General features: G+C 44.9%; 2 protein-coding genes across 4 annotated transcripts in view; one reads left to right on the top strand and one right to left on the bottom strand.

The window, feature by feature from the left end:
* LOC140741095 (soluble guanylate cyclase 88E-like) overlaps window positions 1-3116 on the bottom strand; it is a 51421-nt gene extending 48305 nt beyond the window's left edge. Inside the window, exon 1 of one of the 2 annotated variants that reach the window (XM_073070832.1) lies at window positions 2860-3116. The gene's annotated coding sequence lies outside the window, so the exon portion shown is untranslated. The remainder of the gene's footprint in view (window positions 1-2859) is intronic. The other variant, XM_073070831.1, reaches the window with a different exon arrangement.
* The window catches only part of LOC140741096 (1-phosphatidylinositol 4,5-bisphosphate phosphodiesterase delta-3-like), a 94589-nt gene continuing 77118 nt past the window's right edge, over window positions 2472-19942 (top strand). Inside the window, exon 1 of one of the 2 annotated variants that reach the window (XM_073070833.1) lies at window positions 2472-2656. In XM_073070833.1, coding sequence (XP_072926934.1) covers window positions 2572-2656 — 85 coding nt within the window. In that variant the 5' untranslated portion in view covers window positions 2472-2571. The remainder of the gene's footprint in view (window positions 2657-19942) is intronic. The other variant, XM_073070834.1, reaches the window with a different exon arrangement.

Raw genomic sequence — 19942 nt, 5'->3', positions numbered from 1 at the left:
TTTTCTAATTTTCCTTTAAGTGTGGTTTAACCTCACACTTCTCCCTTTGTTTGTCTCTCACATAAACAGCATGTATATAAATACATTGTATCCACCTGACAACTTGCTGACTCCCCTGTCTTTGCATCATCTGCAAAGTTGGCTGAAGTTGGTTGAATGAAGTTGTCATTCATTCCTGTCAGCAGTACAGATTAGAAACAGCAGAGGAGCCAGCACTGACCTTGTGTCACCTTACTTAATGACTGACTGATAAAACTGAGCCACTTATCATGACTTGCTCTCTTCTGTTTTTTGCCCATGGGGGAGGGGGGCAATGTTCTTGTTGCCATATGGTTGATTTTTTTTGCAAATGAGGAGTGGTTTGATGTTTTTCTTTGAACAGGTTCCATGGTTTTCTTTGTTTCATGGCTGTCTGGAGAAGGTGAATCTCAGAGTTGTATACTGCATACATACTTTGAAAGATTGAACTTTGAACCTTATTAGTTAACCTCTCCTCTGTCCATGCTATTATTACCAAACCTGTGCATTTTATCTTGTACGGTAATCTTTTAGTGGCATCTTCAGAAAATCCAAATGTAGAGTTACTGAGTTCTACAACAGGTCCTTCAGCCCATTTACCAACATATGGTCTATAGCTTTCTATCCCTTAGTCATTTAAGTGCTTGTCTACACAGGACTATAACATAATACAAGCAAGAGTAGATAGCCTGGCACCTCAAGCCTGCCCTCATCATCTTTTCTCTGCCAGTTTCTCGGCCCCAACTCCTCAATCTTTTGAAAATCGGTGTGCTTTACCTTTTGTATTCCCTCATGGATCCCACCTTCACAACATTCGGGATCAAGAATTTCAGAGATTCACCTCCCTCTCTGAGAGAACTTCCTGTACACCTCAGTTTTAGATGCTCCAACATTCAAGGCTCTGCCACTGGTAGAAACATCTCAATATCCGCCTGCCATGCCCCTCACATACGCTTCAATTACATCACCCCTCATTATTCACACTCCAAAAAATAAAGATCTAATTTTGTTTTAGCCCCTAGTGACAGAAGAGACCTCTGGCCCCAGGAAGTAGTGTGGTGAATGTCTTTTGAGCTACAGTCCCCATAGATCTTTTCTTAAAGGGGCCAAACTGTGTCAAGTACTCCAGCTATGAACCACTAGGCCACTGCATATTGTAACAAAACTTCCATACTTTTAAACTCCAACTCTCTTACAATAAAGCTCAGTTAGCCATTTGCTTTTCTGTATCTGCCAGTTATCCTTTGGCGATTCATTCACCAAACACCAAACACCTCTGTATTTCACCTGGTGCCAATCTTTCTCCAGTTAGAGAACAGAGTGCTTAAGGTTCTTCTTGTCAAAGTGTATGTCCTTAATATTCCTTTATAAATCTCCTCTTGTCAAGCTCTCACTCTCTGTCTTGCTGAAGAGAGTAAATATCCTCTGTCCTATTTTCATTTCATCAGCAACTTGGATACCTGGCACTTTGGACCTCTGCCTCCCCCACATACAAGTAAGGGCTCATATGCAGACAAAAGTATGTTTCCCATATTCTGAGATTTATGTGATTACTGGAACTTACTTCATATTGGTTTCCTTCAGTTTTTTGGTGCATATGTGGAGTAGACAAATATCAGAGTTGTATTGTACGTGCATACTTAGACACTAAAATGAACCTTTGAACCTTTTTTTTTACCTGTTACATCTTCAACAAGTGAGGGTACAGAACTGACCCTACAATACAACCATCTCCTTCCTCCAATCTGTTGAAACCTCTCAAGAAGCCAGGAGATAAATTGCTGCCAGCACAAGCGCCATATATGCAGAAGCTTCCCTTGAGACCCTGGAACTGAATGCTCCAGTCAAGGCTGCTGAGGACTGGAACTGATGATTAGTAAAGGGCTGACAAGGGTCCTGAGACGATGTGACTGCAGGGAATGATTATCAAAAGGTGCTAAGGACCAGGGCTGATTTCAGGAGCGAGTGGCAGAGGTGCTGAGGACATCTGACAATCAAACAATGAGTGACCCAGGGAGCAGAAGGGGAGATGATAAAATGGGTGGTCAGCATAGTGGTTGTACACAGTGAGTTGATCATGATAGATGGGCCAGTCAGGCTACAGGGGGCGGCTGCTATTGGAAATATCAAGGAAGGGTGCTGAGGTCAGGAGGCATTGCCTTCAATGCTGAGAAGCGGGTGTCACTGGTATGAGCCTCAGTCCCGAGGGCAGCGGGCGATTTCAAAGCTGAATTGTGTCTGAGACCAGAAGTGAACACATGGTCTTGAGGTCAAGAGCTGCCGGCGGGAATCCATTCTGTGCAGTGGTGTCCCGGCACCGAATGCGCACCCTGCCCGGAGTGCAGCGATCTAGTAAACACTTCCCGCCCAGCCCTTGATCTGCTTCCAATCTTTCCTCGCGTGGACGTTCGGAATCACATGAGCAGCGCTGAAGGCGGGCCGGGAGGAGGGCGAAGGGTGAAGGAGGAGGGCTGGGGAGGGGGTTAGGTGTGGAAGTAGACGAGGTTCGGGTTGCGGCCGGGACGGGACACGGGCTTCTGCCCCGACACCACGATGGGCACCAGATCCAGACGCTCGGAACCCCGACACCTGGAGCAGGACCGCAAGAAACTCGCCCTGAACACCTCCAGTAGAGTGGGTAAGGGGGTGGGGAAGAGCTGGGTGTGTGGGGGAAGCTTCAGAGAAAAAGGTGTGGAGGAGAGAGGTGGGAAACGGGGGCTACAAAGTACCCGCTGCTCTCATACCGCGCTCCAACTCTGACTAAATAAGGAGTGGGGACTGAGTGCGGGGGCTTCATTGGTGCAGCGGCCCGGAATGGGAATCACACAGTCACCTTCTCACCGTCTGTCAGGGTTCTGGCCTGCCGTCTCCCCGTTGTCTGTCAGAGATCTGCTCCGCCGTCTCCCCGTTGTCTGTCAGGGATCTGCTCCGCCGTCTCCCCGTTGTCTGTCAGAGATCTGCTCCGCCGTCTCCCCGTTGTCTGTCAGGGATCTGCTCCGCCGTCTCCCCGTTGTCTGTCAGAGATCTGCTCCGCCGTCTCCCCGTTGTCTGTCAGGGATCTGCTCCGCCGTCTCCCCGTTGTCTGTCCGAGATCTGTCAATCGGGAAACTGAGATTGAGTCTCTGATGCGCCCTTTGGGTTGGTTGGTCTCGGGAGCTGTTGCTCCTCGTCCCGTCTCCGGAGGAGGGTGTTGGAGGCAAGGGTCAGGGGCTGGGACTTGGGAGGCCGGGTGGGTTTAGATTTCCAGGTGTCGATCAGTGGTGAGCGGGCGGGGAAACAGCCGGCTGTATCTGGTGGGGTGAAGTCCCTGTGGGGTTCAGCGGATCCCGTTCCGGGACGGTGTATGTTTGACCGTCTCGGTCTCTGGTTCCGGCCTCACCAACAAGGTGACCACAACAGGCTGCCAGCAGCAGGTCAGTGCGGCCCCCTTGTCCTGAACTTCGGGTCTCATGTCTGTGTTACAAAACCTGCACCGCGAAAGTGTAAGGTTTAACCAGACGCAGACTGCATCTTCCCAGCGTCTGGGGTGATGAGGGGGAGTTGACAGATGTTCAATGTGACAGGCTTTATGGCGATGGTGGCATTTCCACCAGGCTAGGTGTGTGAGTCGTTGATATGGTTTGAATAGGACAGGTCAGTGATTGTCGATGTGGGTCAGACGCAGTGAGCTGAGAAAGGGAATGCAAAGGCAAGAACAGTATGACCGGGCTGAATGGCCATTTTCTTTGCTTCACGTTTTATACTGTACTTTCATTCTGCTCCTTCTTGGGGTCTCAGTTCAAAGTAAATTTATTATCGAAGTATGTATATGAGATTCATTTTCTTGCAGGCATTTACAGAAAAAAACAGAAAAATACAATGACGTTTATACACAAAGAAAGACTGACAACCAAGGTGCAAAAGAAGACAAATTGTGCAAATAAAAAATAAACAACATGAATTGTAAAATCCTTGAAAATGAGACACGAGAGCTGTCACCAAGCGGGCAGCTGTCACCACCCATCTTTCAAGCACCATTATAGGGCAGAACTGAGCACTGCCTTTTATCTCTTTCTTGTTATCCTGTTGGTTCCTAATAGCGGAGAGTAGAAATATTTTTACAAAAATCTTTAAGTAGTTTCCAGTGTCTCAAAATAACTTACAACCAATTAAACACTTTTAGGGGCGTCATTGCTGTAAAGTGGGAAGTGTGGCAGCTGAATTGAGGATTTTTGGCTCAGACCTCTGCTCTTGGAAATACTGCCATGGAACTTGAGGAAGCTGGTGTGTGGGTGGACGGGAGGGCGCTGTCAAAAAGTTTAACAATTCAGATTGTAGGAGGCAAGAACTGGAGTGCGACAACAATGGAGCTTTGATGGTTATAAGCTCATTAAGTCATGTGTTCGGATTGGAACTTCCAGCTAGTTGAGTTCACTGGTCAGTCTGGTGCCTTGTTTAGAGGAGTGGCAAATGAACCAACGGGGACATAAGGATCACGCACATGATTTAAAACTGGACATTCAAACTGAGCTGAATTCTTTCAGGTCTGTTAGGTCTTGCCAACTGTTTTGGGTTAGTTTCAGTAGAAATGCTGTATCTGAAAGTCACTCTGGAGTTTGGGTAGAAGTTGGTTCCTAAAATTAATAAGAATATGTAAGTTAACTGAATAAAGGATAATTTTTAAATAATTATGTTTAGGCAATAGGGATTATCTACTCACAGCTCACAGCATCTCAAGTTTATAAAACAGCAAATAAGAGCATTGAGATTTTACATGTGTGTTGTATGGTTCTGTACAGTCAGGGTGAATAGTTTTGGAATCTTACCAAAGTTTCAGTGTCTGAGGTGACCACACTGCAGCTGAAGGAATGAGTGACCATCAAGGAGAGGAAGGAAGGCGAGCGGGGAGTCGGGGAAACCTGTATGGGGATCTCCCTCTAAAACCATCTCTCTGTTGGGGTAAATGTAGCTCTGAGACATCTAGCAAGAGGCAAGATCACAGCCCCAGGACTGTCTGAGCTGTGCAGGGGGAGGGGCAAGTGTCCAAGGGTTATGATGGTGGGGCCTTGGCAGTGAGGGTCGAGGCAGGCACCCCTGCACCCATAGGCATTGTCTCCTTGGTACCACAGTCAACAATGTCAGCGAATGGGTGCGGAACATTGTGAAGGGTAGGTGGCATGGTCGCATAGCTGTCAGCGTAACACTTTGGAGCACTAGCAACCCAGGTTCAACCCTCACTTCAGCCTGTCCTCCCCGTGACCAGAGTGCTTCGGTTTCCCCTCACATTCCAAAGATTAAGTTAGTAGGTTGATTGGTCTTATGAGTGTAATTGAGTGGTGCAGGCTCGTTGGCAGGATCTCTAAATCAAATCAAATAAAAAATAAATGTGTGAATAAAGACATGGTGGGACGGTGTAAGGTTTTAGATTTCTGGATCACTGGGTCTTTTTTGGGGAAGGTAGGACCTGTACAACCTAAATGATTTGCACCTGAAACACAACAGGTCCAATATCCTTGCAGGGTGGCTTGCTTGTGCTGTCGGGGAGGGTTGAAACTAATTTGGCAGGGAACAGGTTAGATGTACAGTTGTGGGGAAGCCACGTCAGTCTGGTAGGCAGAACAGATATGGGCACGAAAAGGCACATGAGAGGAATACAATTTGAAATGCATCTATTTTAATCCAAGTTTCTGGAGAGGCCAAGGAGCTAACAGCGTTGATTAGCGTATGGGAATATGATACCGGTGCAATCACAGACGTGAAAAAAGGAAGGACGTGTAACCTTCAGAGATCTCAGGGGAAGTAAGAGGAGAGGGAAATGTGGTAATGAGAGAAGGTATCAGATAAAAGCCTTCAAAAGAGGCAATATGAGTAAAGCTTAGGAGTAAAAAGGAGGTGGGAACTTTGCTGGAAATGTACTACAGGCCTCCTTACATTCAGCAGCAGAAAGAGGAACAATATACAGACAGAGTAAGGGTAACACACAAAATGCTGGTGGAACTCAGCAGGTCAGGCAGCATCAATGGGGGGGAATAAAGAGTCAACATTTTGGGTTGAGACCCTTCATCAGGACTCAGGAGAGTATAAGTAACAGGGTGTATGGAAATTTTTTAAGTGTTACTGGGATAGCTAATTGTGTTTGGGGGGGGGGGGGTTGATTTTTCAAATACATCCAGGAGACCTTTAGAGCTGATAAGTAGATGGGCCTAGACCCGAGCTTAGGGAATGTAGCCTGGCAAGCCTTAGATGAGTTGGTGGAAGAGCATTTTGAAATTAGTTTTCTAAGTTTCAAGGTGATTATGGAAAGGGTTAAGGTCCTAATTGAGGACCACTAATACCTCCTCTTCAGTAATTCTTTTATGGTTCAATTCCTTAGCTTCCTTGATCAGTAAAAGATTATGAGAAATATTCATTAAAAATCTCAGTCACCTCCTGTTGCTCCACACACAGATGGCCATGCTGGTCTTTCAGGGCATCTTTTTTCTTCCTAACTACCTCTTTACTTTAAATATATCTGTAGAACCTATCAAGACTTTCTTTAACCTTGCCTGCCAGAACCATCTCGTATCTTCTTTTTGCCCTCCTGATTTTCCTTGAATGTTACTCCTACATTCTGCCCCTTCTTGATTAAAGAGAACCCCAAAGCTAAAAATATGAGAATAACCTGGAATGGAGTGGGACCAATCAAGGATAAAGGAGAAAATTTGTGCATCGAGTCAGAGGATCTAGGCAAAATGAGTACTAAATGTGTACTTTGCATCAGTATTCACCAAGGAAAAGGACATGGCAGATAGTAAGCTTTGTTTTGGGCATGCTCGTGTGCAAGAGCATTTTGAGATCACGAAGGAGGTCCTGCTGGATCTTTTCAAGTAGGATAATTCCCCAGGGCATGATGGGATTTATCCCAGACAATTGAGAGAAGGGCGAGAGGGGGAATAACTGGAACTTTGACCAAAATCTGCATCCTCACTAGCTAAAGGCGACATCCCATAGGACTGGAGAGTAGCCAATGTTTTTCCTTTGTTCAAGATGGGTAATTGGGATAATCAGGGAAATTATAAAGCAGTGAGCCTCACATCAGTGGTGGGAAGCTATTGGAAAAGATTCTTGGGGATAAATTTATGTGCATTTGGAAAAAAATGGCCCAATTAAAGACAGTAATTATGGCATTCAACAGGACAGGTCGCATCTTATGAACTTGTTTGAGTTTTTTCATGAGGTGATGAAAGTGATTGATGAGGGTTATCTACATAGGAGGGTGTTAGACAAGGTCTGTCATGGGAGGCTCATCTGGAAGATTGAGATCCATGATGAATTAGTCATTTAGATTCAAAATAGGCTTGTCCACAGAAGAGAGAGGGTAGTGGTCAATGGGACTTATTTTAGCTGGACCTTTGGTTTTCCACAGGGATGCATTCTGGGACCTCTGCTGTTTGTGATGTGTACAAATGACCTGGATGAAGATGTTAATGGATAGGTTCGTAAGATTGCTGATGATAGAAAGATTCGTGGTGTTGTGGATAGTATAGAAGTCTGACAAAGGATACAGTGGGATATAGATTAGTTGCAGACATGGGCAGAGAAATGGCATATGGTGTTTAACCCAGCCAAAGGTGAAGTGTTGCACCATGGTAAGTCAAACGTAAGGAGACAGTGCACTGTTAATTGTAGGACCTTATCGATGTTGATAAACTGAGAGGTTTTGGGGTCCAAGTTCATAGCTCTCTGAAAGTGGTAATGTAGGTTGATAGGGTGATAGTGAAGGCATATGGCATGCATGCCTTTATTAGTTGAGGAACTGAGTTGAGAGCTGCAGCTTTCTAAAACTCTGATTAGGCTCCATCTGGAGTACAGCAAGTCTGTTCTGGTTGCCCACTGTAGGAAGGATGTGGAAGCTTTGGAGAGGGTGCAAAAGAGATTTACTAGGATGCTGCCTGGATTAGAGGGCATGTACAATAAGGAGAGGGTGGATAAATTTGCTTTTTTCTCTGGAGTGGAGGAAGCTGAGGGGAGATTTGATAGAGGTTTGTAAGATGAAGGAAGGCATAGACACAGAAGTATCTTTTTCCCAGGGTTGAAATGTCTAATACCAGAGGGGATGTATTTAAGGTGAAAAGGGGTAAGTTCAAAGGAGATGTGTAGGTGCCTGAGGTGGTGGTGGAGGCAAATACAATAGGGGCATTCAAAAGGCTCTTGGATAGGCACATGAATATCAAAGTCAAAATAAAAGTTGAATTTCTTATCAAAGTCCTCACTACCTTGAGATTCATTTATAGAAAAATAAAGAAATACAAAAGAATTTATGAAGAACTATACATGAACAAAGATGGACGAATAACCAATGTGCAAAAGAAGACAAATTGGGAGGCACGGATTTGTGGTTAGTGTAACACTATTACAGTGCTATCTGTAAGATCAGGATGACATGGTCTGTATCAGTTCCCCTTTAAATTTAGTTAGGTTGCATTATGATCCGGACCATTGACTCTTTGTTCCCTTCTAATTCCGTTTCACGTGTCCCTTGAGCTGGCAATTAAGGTCATCTACTCTCGACCCGAACCGGCAGCTTATAAGTCCCTGGCTTTAGCCGTTCGGGGTGAGAGTGTTAAGAAGCGTTAGCAAGTTGCCATCGCTACGACAAGCCAGAATGACCCAGCCCGCATCGGAGTACCAGCAATTCACCTTCCATCGCCAGAGTGGGTCCAGGCAAGGTCAATCTGCCAGGGGTGAGTTGAAGGCGGAGTCCTGACTCGACATTCATGCCCATTGTCCGTGTCTACCCCTCGAAGAGTCCCGGCTCGGTGCCTGAGTGGAAGGCAGAGTCCTGACTCGACATTCATGCCCCTTGTCCATGTCTACCCCTCGAAGAAGAGTCCCGGCTTGGTGCCTGAGTGGAAGGCGGAGTCCTGGCTCGATGTTCATGCCCATTGTCCGTGTCTACCCCTTGACGAAGAGTCCTGTCTGCGTCTGTCCCTTTGAAGAAGAGTCCTGGCTCGATGCCTGATCTGAAGGAGGAGTCCTGGCTCAATGTTCCTGTAAACAACAACACACACAAAATGCTGGTGGAACGCAGCAGGCCAGGCAGCATCTATAGGGACTGTTGACGTTTTGGGCCGAGACCCTTCATCAGGACTAACTGAAAGGAAAGATAGTAAGAGATTTAGATGTTCCTGTCCTGTGTTTTGGTGTCCACGTTCCTGGCTGCGGCGATCCATGGTGTCTACGTTTCTGGCTGCAGTGAATCAAGGTCCTAGTCTCCTAGTCCAGGGTCCGCGACGATCCAGATTTCACGTTCCCGGCTGTGGCGATCCATGGATCCCAGCCTCCAAGTCCAAGGGCTATGGCGGTCCCAGTCCCCAGGGTCCCAGTCATGACCGCAACGATCCACGTTCCCACTGTCCGAGTCCAAGGGCCGCGGCTGTCCATTTTCCCGCTGTCCGAGTCCAAGGTCTGCGGCTGTCCATGTTCCCTCTGTCCAAGTCCAAGGGCCGTGGTGATCCAAGTCCCCTAGTCCGAGGTTCGTGTTCCTCTTTGTCCTCCTTGATTTCCCGATTTTCTGCGTAGCGAGTAATAATCGCTATTTTATTATACCTAAGAAAGACGTGTTTGTGTCCTGCGTGTGGGTCCTCTCCCAGCAGTCTTGTCCCCAGCTCGTGACACAGGATTCAACTTCCACGGCTGCTGTATGTTCTCCCCGTGTCTGTGTGGGTTTCCTCCAGGTGTTCCAGTTTCCTCCCACAGTCCGAAGATGTACAATTAGGGTCAGTGAGTCGTGGGCATGCTATGTTGGCGCTGGAAGTGCAAATCCTTGCTGATACAAATGATGCAATTCACTGTATGTTTTGATGTACATGTGATAAATAAAGCTAATTTTTATCATTAAAAATGGTTTTTAAAAAATACTGAGAACATGAGTTGTAAAGTGTTCTTGAAAGTGAGTGGGTAGGTTGGAGAATCAGTTCAGAGTTGTGGTGAGTGAATCACCTACGCTGTTTCAGAAAACCAATGTTTGTTGTGTAATAATTTCCTGAATCTGGAGGTGTGAGACCTTAGGCTCCTGTACCTCCTCTCTGATGGTAATAGCAAGGAGAGAGCATGGGCTGGATGCTGTGGGTCCTTAATGAGTGGTTTCCTGTGGCAGCGCTCCATGTAAGTAATGGAGAGGGCTTTTCCCGTGGTAGACTGGGCTGTATCCACCACTTTCGGTTAACTTTTCTGTTCCTGGGCATTCCAGACCAGGATGCAACCAGTTAAGATACTCTCCACTGTTTGTCAAAAATTGAGGAAATGGAAGGATATAGACACTGTGGAATACATTAGTTTAGCTGACCACTTGATTACTAATTAGTTCAGTACGGCATTGTAGGCTGAAGGCCTGTTCCTGTGCTGTACTCTTCTATGTTTGATGTAATTTCTTTCCCCAGTATAGAAATGTCAAGTTCTAGGGTGCATGCATTCAAGGTGAGAGAGGGAAAGTTTAAAGGAGATTAATAGGACAAGTTTTTTTTTTTAAAATGCAAGTGCCTGGAACACACTGCCAGGGAGGTGGTAGAAGCAGATATGATAGTGGCATTACAGGCATGTGAACAGGCAGGCGTAAGTTTAAATTGGCATCACGTTTGGCACAGATATCGTGGGCTGAAGGCCTGTTCCTGTGCTGTACCCTTCTGTGTTCCATCTATTTTTAAGCATGTTATTGACCGTTCCAGATGTGTGGACATATATTCCAAGGTGTCTCTGTTCCTCTAATCTCCATTGTACATTCCCTGACCCTGGTGAACTCCCTGCTCACAACACCTCCCACATCTCTGGATTGCATTTCACTTCCAAATGTTCTGTCCAACTGACCTGACCACCATTGAGTCCAACTGCACAGGAACACGTGCTTTTGGCCCACAAGTCTGCACTGACCAAACATCCATCGACTCTGGTCCTACTTTTAACCCACCGTGTTCCCCCCACATTCACTTTCACTCCCCTCAAACCCAACCCTTCACCTACACATGGGGCAATTTACAGTGACTAATTAACCTACCAATCCCCACACCTTTGTATTGTGGGAGGGAATCAAAGCACACAGAAGAACGTGCAAACTCTTCACAAACAGTATCTGAGGTCATTTTTGAACCAGGGTACTGTAGCGGTGGGAAAGAATGGTAAGGAAGGATCCCGGGGCTGCGACAGTCTCTGTGTAACCATGACAACATTCTTCTAGTTCTGCTCCCAGAACTGCTCCACCATTGGCACCCACTACTGAGGTCCTAAATTCAGTAATCCTCTCCCCAGTGCATCCATCGTTCTGCACAGTCAAAATTTCCCTCTTGACCACTTTTCCTCTTCCGCATTCTCGCTGTTGGAAGCAGATCAATAGAGGTGCTTAAGAGACTGTTAGTCAGACACATGACTATGCAGGAAACAGAGGGATATGGATTATGTGCAGGCTAGAGGAATTTGGCATTGTGTTTGGGGCAGACACTGTGGCCAAAGGACTTGTTCCTGAGCCCTTCTCTTCTATATTTGTTCATTCACAAATTGAGAACTACTATACATTGGAAGTGTACACTTTAAGACAGAGGAGGCTGCGTGTAGGCTCAGAATCAAGTTTATTATCACTGATATACATTGTGAAATTTGTTTTTTTGTGGCAGCAGTACAGTGCAAGACATAAAAATCACTAAAAGTTACAAAAATAAATAGTGCAAAAGAGGAATAATGAAGTAGACCATTCAGAAATCAGATGGTGGAGGGGAAGAAGCTGTTTCTAAAGCACTGAGTGTGGGTCTTCAGGCTCCTGGATCTCCTCCCTAATGGTAGTAATGAGAAGAGGGCTTGTTCCCAAAGGCCAGAGTCCTTAATGATGGATGTCACCTTCTTGAGACTTTGACTTTTGAAGATGTCCTCTGGTGGGGAAGGCTTTGCCTGTGATGGGGCTGGCTGAGTTGAATTGAGGTATAAGATTATGAGGATTGAGGCGACAGGGCTCAGGCCCAGGCTTGAAAGTGAGGGAAGACTCAAGGTTTGATCAATTTAAGCACTGGGCTGAATTGGAAAGGTCGGGTACAGGTTGAATCGAGGTGGTGGGGCCTGGACCCAAGAGTGTATTGAAGTGCCAGGGCCTGGGCCGAGACTAAGGAACGACCTGAGGTTTGATCTGTTTAAGCGTCAGGCCAAATTAGGCTTGTTCGTTTCTGCACTGAACTGAGGCTGTGGCCTGCAACTAATGGGCTCCCAAATTGGCTGCAGTGATAACTGGCTTCGTGGCTGTGGACTCACTTTCATGAAATTCAGTTCTGAATGTTATTTGCTTACTTTTGTTGTTTGCATGATTTCTTTTTCTGCACATTAAGTGTTTGATGGTCATTTTTTAAAAGTGGGTTCTATTGCGTTTCTGTGTTTTGTGGCTGCCTGTTAGGAGACAAATCTCAAGGTTATATACAGTATGCATACTCTGACAATAAATAAACTTTGAACTTTGAGGAGCCCAAATAGAATAAATAAGGAGGCTGGATTTCCTTTAACAAAGGGACTGAAATAATTGGGAGATGGATTGGCAGGATAAGGGGTAAAAAGAATCACCTAGGAGGGATTGACAGGAGGGATTTCTGAGTGATGGAGGCAGAAGCTCTCAATACATTGATCCTGTTACAGACCCAGTGGCGGGAGTGGGATGACTTCTTTGTCCAGCATGGTTAAGCTGGACTGAATGGCCTAAGCTGTCAACCTGCTTTGATTCTATGACACGTCCTGGTGTGTGATGGGGAGAGCCTTTGGATATTTGAGACAAAGGGTCACAGCTGCTGCTGTGATCTGTTTCCAGGTTCGGATTCATAGTCCTCACCTGATGAAAGCACAGGAGGCAGGGCTATTTGATGTCACAGAACTACAGTGAGTGCCCCCAGACCAGTACCTGTGGAGCTGAATTGCACGGCCCCATCCTCCCATCCTACCCCCAGATCCCCTTTAATGTTAGCATTCCCCCCTTGCGATAATTTTAAATTGTGATGATCCCTCTTTCCATCTCATGTGACAGCAGGAGAAGTGATCAGCATCCCTTTGCCAATTAAGTTGCTCAACTTGAGAAGCTCTAAGAGTTTAGCCAGTTGCCAGAGTACATTCCTGACTCTGCATAAACAATAATCTCACATTACTCACAGGGCCATTTCTGTATCCGTGACATGAATATAAAACAGAGAGTAAGTCACTCAGGCCCTTGAGCTTGCTCCAGAGGGTTATTAGATTCCAAGAATAAATGGCAGCTAGCATGGATTTGGTAAAGAGAATAGTGTATGAAGAAATAAGACTAGGTCTTTTTAAAGTAATGGAGCTGGCTGATGAAAGTGGAGTGGTTAACATGATTATATACAGTATATAAAGCTTTCAGACTGTCCCCAACCCCAAACAACATTCTCAGTGCTATTTGTCAGCTCGTTTGAAGCCGGTAAGGTTAAAAAGCCTCCGACTGTGACGGTGTAAAATTGGTTAAAGGAAAGCAAGCAGAAAATAACAGTGAACACTTGTATTTCATGATGAATGGACATTTGACAGGATCACTCACTTCTGTTAAGATTTTAATAATTTTGCTTCAAGTTCCTGGGTGTCAGCATCTCTGAAGATCTATTCTGGGCCCAACATATTGATGGTGCAGTAACAATGAAGGCACAACAGTGGCTATATTAAAAAATTGAGGAGAGTACGTCACCAAAGACTTTAGCAAATTTCTACAGATAGTGAAGAGCATTCCAACTGGTTGCAACACTATCTGGCATGCAGGGGGCCATTGCACAGGATCAGAAAAAACTGCCAAAAGTTGTAAATTCAGTCAGCTCCATTATGGGCACTACCCTCTCCAACATCAAGAACATTTTCAAAAAGTGATGCCTCAAAAAGGCAGCATCCATCATTAAGGACCCCCATTACCCAGGCCATGCCCTCTTCTCATTGTTACCATCAGGGAGGATGTACAGGAGCCTGCAGACACATACTCAATGTTTTAGGAACAGCTCCTTCCCCTCTGCTAATTGATTTTTGAATGGTCCATGAACCTATGAACACCACCTCCCAATTTTGCTCTCTTTTTCACTAATTTTTAAATATACTATTGTAATTTATAATTTCCACAGGCAGGGATCACTCCCTTTGTGATTCCCTTGTCCATTCATCCCTCCCCACTAATTTCCCTGCTGGTACTTGGCCTGTCAAGTGGCCAAAATGCTACACCTGCCCATTGACCTCCTCCCTCACCTCCATTCAGGGCCCTAAACAGTCCTTCCAGGTGATGCAACACTTCACCTGCAAATCTGCTGGGGTTGTCTATTGTGTCTGGTGCTCCCAAAGCAGCCTTCTCTTCAGACCTGTCGTAAATTGGGAACTAATTTTGTCTAGAACCTCTGCTCCACCTGCCAAAAGCAAAACTTCATAATCAGAAGAAGAAGAAGAATAGTCCTTAACTCGGCAGTTATGACGGTGTTTCCGTAGCAAGCTATTCTTGTTTTTACGAGGCTGAGTTGCTAGCTTGACACTCAACCTGACTTGGATTCGAACTCAGGAACCTTCGCTCCGGAGTCTGGCGCTGATATTAGTGCACCACCAAGCGGGTTCAGAATCAGAATCCAGTTTAATATCACTGGCATATGCCGTGAAATTTATTAACTTTGTGGCAGCTGTACAATGCAATACACAAAAATAGTGAGAAAAAACTGAATTACAGTATATAAAATACAAACCCCATTTCCAGAAAAGTTGGGATATTTTCCAAAATGCAATAAAAACAAAAATCTGTGATATGTTAATTCACATGAACCTTTATTTAACTGACAAAAGTACAAAGAAAAGATTTTCAATAGGTTTACTGACCAACTTAATTGTATTTTGTAAATATACACAAATTTAGAATTTGATGGCTGCAACACACTCAACAAAAGTTGGGACAGAGGCATGTTTACCATTGTGTTACATCACCTTTCCTTTTAATAACACTTTTTAATCGTTTTGGAACTGAGGATACTAATTGTAGTAGATTTGCAATTGGAAATTTTGCCCATTCTTGCTTGATATGAGACTTCAGCTGCTCAACAGTCCGTGGTCTCCGTTGTCTGATTCTCCTCTTCATGATGCACCACATTTTCAATAAGAGATAGATCTGGACTGGCAGCAGGCCAGTCAAGCACACGCACTCTGTGTCTACAAAGCCATGCTGTTGTAGCCCGTGCAGAATGTGGTCTGGCATTGTCCTGCTGAAATAAGCATGGACGTCCCGGGAAGAGACATCGCCTTGATGGCAACATATGTCTCTCTAAAATCCTAATATACGCCTCAGAGACAATGGTACCTTCACATACATGCAACTCACCCATGCTGTGGGCACTGATGCACCCCCATACCATCACAGATACTGGCTTTTGCACCTTTCACTGATAACAATCAGGATGGTCGTTTTCATCTTTGGCACGGAGAACTCGACGCCCATTTTTTCCGAAAACTAGCTGAAATGTGGACTCATCTGACCACAGCGCACGGTTCCACAGTCTTTCAGTCCATCTGAGATGAGCTCAGGCCCAGAGAACTCGCCGGCGTTTCTGCATAGTTGATGTATGGCTTCCTCCTTGCGTAATACAGTTTCAAGTTGCATTTCTGGATGCAGTGATAGACTGTGTTAAATGACAATGGTTTTCCAAAGTACTCCCGAGCCCAGGTGGCTATAATTGTCACAGTAGCATGATGGTTTCTTAGGCAGTGCCGCCTGAGGGCTCGAAGATCACGCGCATTCAACAGTGGTTTCTGACTTTGCCCTTTACGCACTGAGATGTCTCTGAATTCTCTGAATCTTTTCACAATATTATGTACTGTAGATGTTGAAAGACCTAAATTCTCTGCAATCTTGCGATGGGAAATGTTCTTTTTGAACTGACTAACAATTATCTCACGAATTTTGGCACAAAGGGGTGAGCCACGACCCATCCTTGCTTGCAAAGACTGAGCCTTTGATGGACGCTACTTTTATACCCAGTCATGATACCTCATCTGCTACCAATTAGCCTGCTTAGTGTGGAGTCTTCCAAACCGGTGTTACTTGAATATTCTGTGCATTTTTCAATCTTACTTTAACTCTGTCCCAACTTTTGAGTGTGTTGCAGCCATCTAATTCTAAATTTGTGTATATTTACAAAATACAATTAAGTTGGCCAGTAAGACTATTGAAAATCTTTTCTTTGTACTTTTGTCAGTTAAATAAAGGTTCACGTGAATTAACATATCACAGATATTTGATTTTATTGCATTTTGGAAAATATCCCAATTTTCTGGAAATGGTTAAATGAATGTTACAAAACATAAATAACAAAAAGTGAGATAGTGTTCTTGGGTTCAATGTCTCTCAGATGGGAGAGGGATAAGAAGCTGTTCCTGAATCGCTGAGTGTGTGCCTTCAGGCTTTTGTATCTCCTACCTGATGGTAACAGTGAGAAAAGGGCATGCCCTGGGTGCTGGAGGTCCTTCATAATGGATGCTGCCTTTCTGAGGCATCACTTCTAGAGGATGTCTTGGATACTACTGAGTCTGGTACCCATGATGGAGCTGACTAAGTTTACAACTCTCTGCAGTTTACTTTGATCCTGTGCAGTAGCACCTCCCTCCCCCATACCAGACAGTGATGCAGCCAGTTAGAAAGCTCTCGAAGGAACATCTGTAGAAATTTGCGAGCATCTTTGGTGACGTACCAAATCTCCTGAAACTCCTAATGAAATATAGACAGTCTTCTTTATAGCTGCATCGATAAGTTAGGACCTGGTGGCCAAAATGTTGGTCTATCTCCTCCTCTTGTGCCACAGTGAAGCCACCCTCAGGGTGGAGGAGCAACACCTTATATTTCATCTGGGTAGCCTCCAACCTGATGGCATGAATATGGATTCCTCCTTCTGGTAAAAAAAATTCCAGGGAGTATTGGGAAGGAGAGAGACCTCGATGTACAAATACAAAGATCTCTGAAAATGACGGCAGGCTGACAGGGGAAGGCATGGCGCAGAGTATAAGAGCTGGGTGGTTTTGGTCCAACTTCATAAAACTTTGTTCAGCCCAGAGCTGGAATATTGTGTGCAGTGTTAGTTGCCCATGCTATCATTAGGATGTGAGTACACTGAAGAGGGTGCAGAAGAAATTCACCTGGACGTACGTTCCAATTATGAGGAACTGGATATGGTGAGATTGTTTCCCTTGGAGTGGTGGAAGCTGAGGAGGGAGATGACAGAGGTACACAAGATTAAAAGAGGCATTAACAGGGTAGGTTGTAAGAAAGCTTTCCCTGTGGAGGAGATATGTAGGTTCACAGTGAGGAGTAAGAAGTTTCAGGGGATCTGAGGAAAAATTTCTTCACCCAGAGGGTGGCTGCTATCTGGAACATGATGTGTTGTGGTGGAGGCAGAGGCTTGTATCTGGATGACCACTTGAATCCCCAGGTGCTGAGAGGTGGAGGAATAGAACTGTCAGAGTTTTAGATTGAAACCCTGCTTGACCCACCTAGTTGCTCCAGCTTCTCTCTTGACGGTACCTGTGAGCTTCACTAGGGAAAGGAAACGTGGAACTTATTCAAAGTGGTGGGAGGGAGTAATTAGAAACTTGGGCCAATGGTACCCCCTGCAGCAAGCTGATCACTCCTGAGAATTTACACTGCGGACCAGTTCATCAGCCTTTGGCCAAGTTGAATCGATGCCCTCCAGAATTCAGTTGCACCGTATCCATTCATTGGTCCCCATTGCTTCCATCTGCTCACTTACCCTGGCTCCCAATCAATCAACACTTTGATCTTAAAATCCTGCTTTGGACGTGCTGCATCCTTTCTGAAAGCAAACAAATGTCCCATGCACACCGAGCTTCAGTTTTACCCTTCAGCTGCCAAGCACCAAAGCTTCAGAACTTCTTCCTAATGGCTGGAAAACCAGGCCACCCTTATATGTTTTTGTCTATGATAATAAAAAATATATTCAGTACTCAGGTAGAATCCATGAAAAACAAAATATAGTGAACGATGATCTGTCATCTAAAGTGGGAGGTTAAAAATTAAACACCTTTTAAACTTAAGAGAAGGGAGAGAGGTGGAAAGAACAGGGAGAATGTCAGCAATGGGCTGGACGCCAGGAAAGAGTGAATGACCAGAAATGGTGGTGTTGCCAGCTGTAAGAAGTGGTGTTAATCTCTGCCAGAAGAAGATATAAACAGATGAATGAGGTGCAAACAATGCTGGAACTGGTAGATAGAAAACCCTGCAAACCTAGAATAAGTGACAATGCTGAAAGCGGTCAACAGACTGGTCAGAGAGAAACAAGAGTTACTATTTCAGGCCTTCAATCACTGTTAACTGTACAGTATTAGGCTTTGGATACTGGCGTACGTTCAAATTCTCTGCCAGAGTCTGCTGTGTGGATTATCTATTTATAAGCATCTGGTTGAAATATTGGATGCAAATGAAACATCATTGTGGCTGTGTTTAGACTTCCAATGCAGTCATCAGCTTTCAACATTTTGAAATTGCAACTTCCTGGTGGCCAAACATTTTAATTCCGATTCCCATTCCCGTTTTGATGTGTCATTCCATGGCCTTGTCTCGTGCCATGATGAATCCACCCTCAGGGTTGAAGGAGCAATATCTTATACTCTGTCTCCAACCTGATGGCATGAACATCGATGTCTCCTTCTGGTAAAAAAAAATTCACTTCACCTCCTCTCTTCTTCTATTCCACACTCTGGCCTTTCACCTCTTCTCACCCAAGGTGCTTCTCCTTCTTCCCTTTCTCCCATGGTCCAGATCCCTTCCTCTCCAGCCTTTAACTTTCCCATCCACTTGGTTTCACCTATCACCTTCCAGTTAGCCTCCTTCCCCTCTCCCCATCTTTTTATTCTGGCATCTGCCCCCTTACTTTCTGGTCCTGATGAAGGGTCTCAGCTCAAACATCGACTGTTTATTCATTTCCATAGTTGCCGCCTGACCTGCTGAGTTCCTCCAGCGTTTTGTGTGTGTTGCTTTGGAAATGGTGTTGTGTTTGAAAAGCCACACACTCTACCTGGCCAAATGTAATGAAGCGGCACACACCCTCCCCGCCACATCAAGGGATTGCTACTTTTGATTCAGCATCACGTGTGAGTGGGCTGCTTCTCCTAAAGGGGTCAATCTAACACTGACATGCCATGTATGCTTGACCATGCAGAGAGAGCAGTAAGATGTCCCTGGGGTTCTCAGGGAGAAGTCCAGAATGATGTAGATCAGTAGATCAAGGGGGAAAGAGATGTCTCACGCCGAGCACTGTACGTCAATGGAGATAAACGACCAAGTATTCAGAAGGTACATCAAACCTCTGCACACATACAGCAGTAGTGTTGCGTAACATATGAACGCTGATGAATTAACACCAATCTTTGCACTCATCCTTTCTGACATACAAAATCACAGCTGCCTAAGCAATGAAACTCGTGTGGTTATAGAGTTATAGAGTAATGCAGCCTGTAAACAAGCTTTCAGACTAACCTATCTATACTGACTAAGGTGCCCACTAAGCTAGTCCCACTCACCTGTGTTTGGACCATATCCTCCTAAACCTCTCCTATCCAATGCCATTAGGCTTTACAATTCTACCGCCAGGACTTAAGAACTTTTTAAAAGCTATTATTAATGCTTTTTGAGATAGTGATTTAGATGCATATCATATTTTTTTACTGAGTTAAGTATTGTATGTAATTAGTTTTGCTACAACAAGTGTATGGGACATTGGAAAAAAGTTGAATTTCCCCATGGGGATGAATAAAGTATCTATCTATCTATCTATCCCCTCCTATTCTTATATTCAATGCACCAACTAATGAAGACCAGTGTCCCATATACCTTTTTAACCTGTACAGCCTTCAGTAATCCCTAGAATTGAACAAACAGGTAAAATGGTTTCAGTTTGATTAGGATTATAGA

This window comes from Hemitrygon akajei, chromosome 18 (genome assembly GCF_048418815.1).
Source record: "Hemitrygon akajei chromosome 18, sHemAka1.3, whole genome shotgun sequence".
Classification (NCBI taxonomy): domain Eukaryota; kingdom Metazoa; phylum Chordata; class Chondrichthyes; order Myliobatiformes; family Dasyatidae; genus Hemitrygon; species Hemitrygon akajei.
This window is presented reverse-complemented; position numbering and strand designations above follow the sequence as displayed.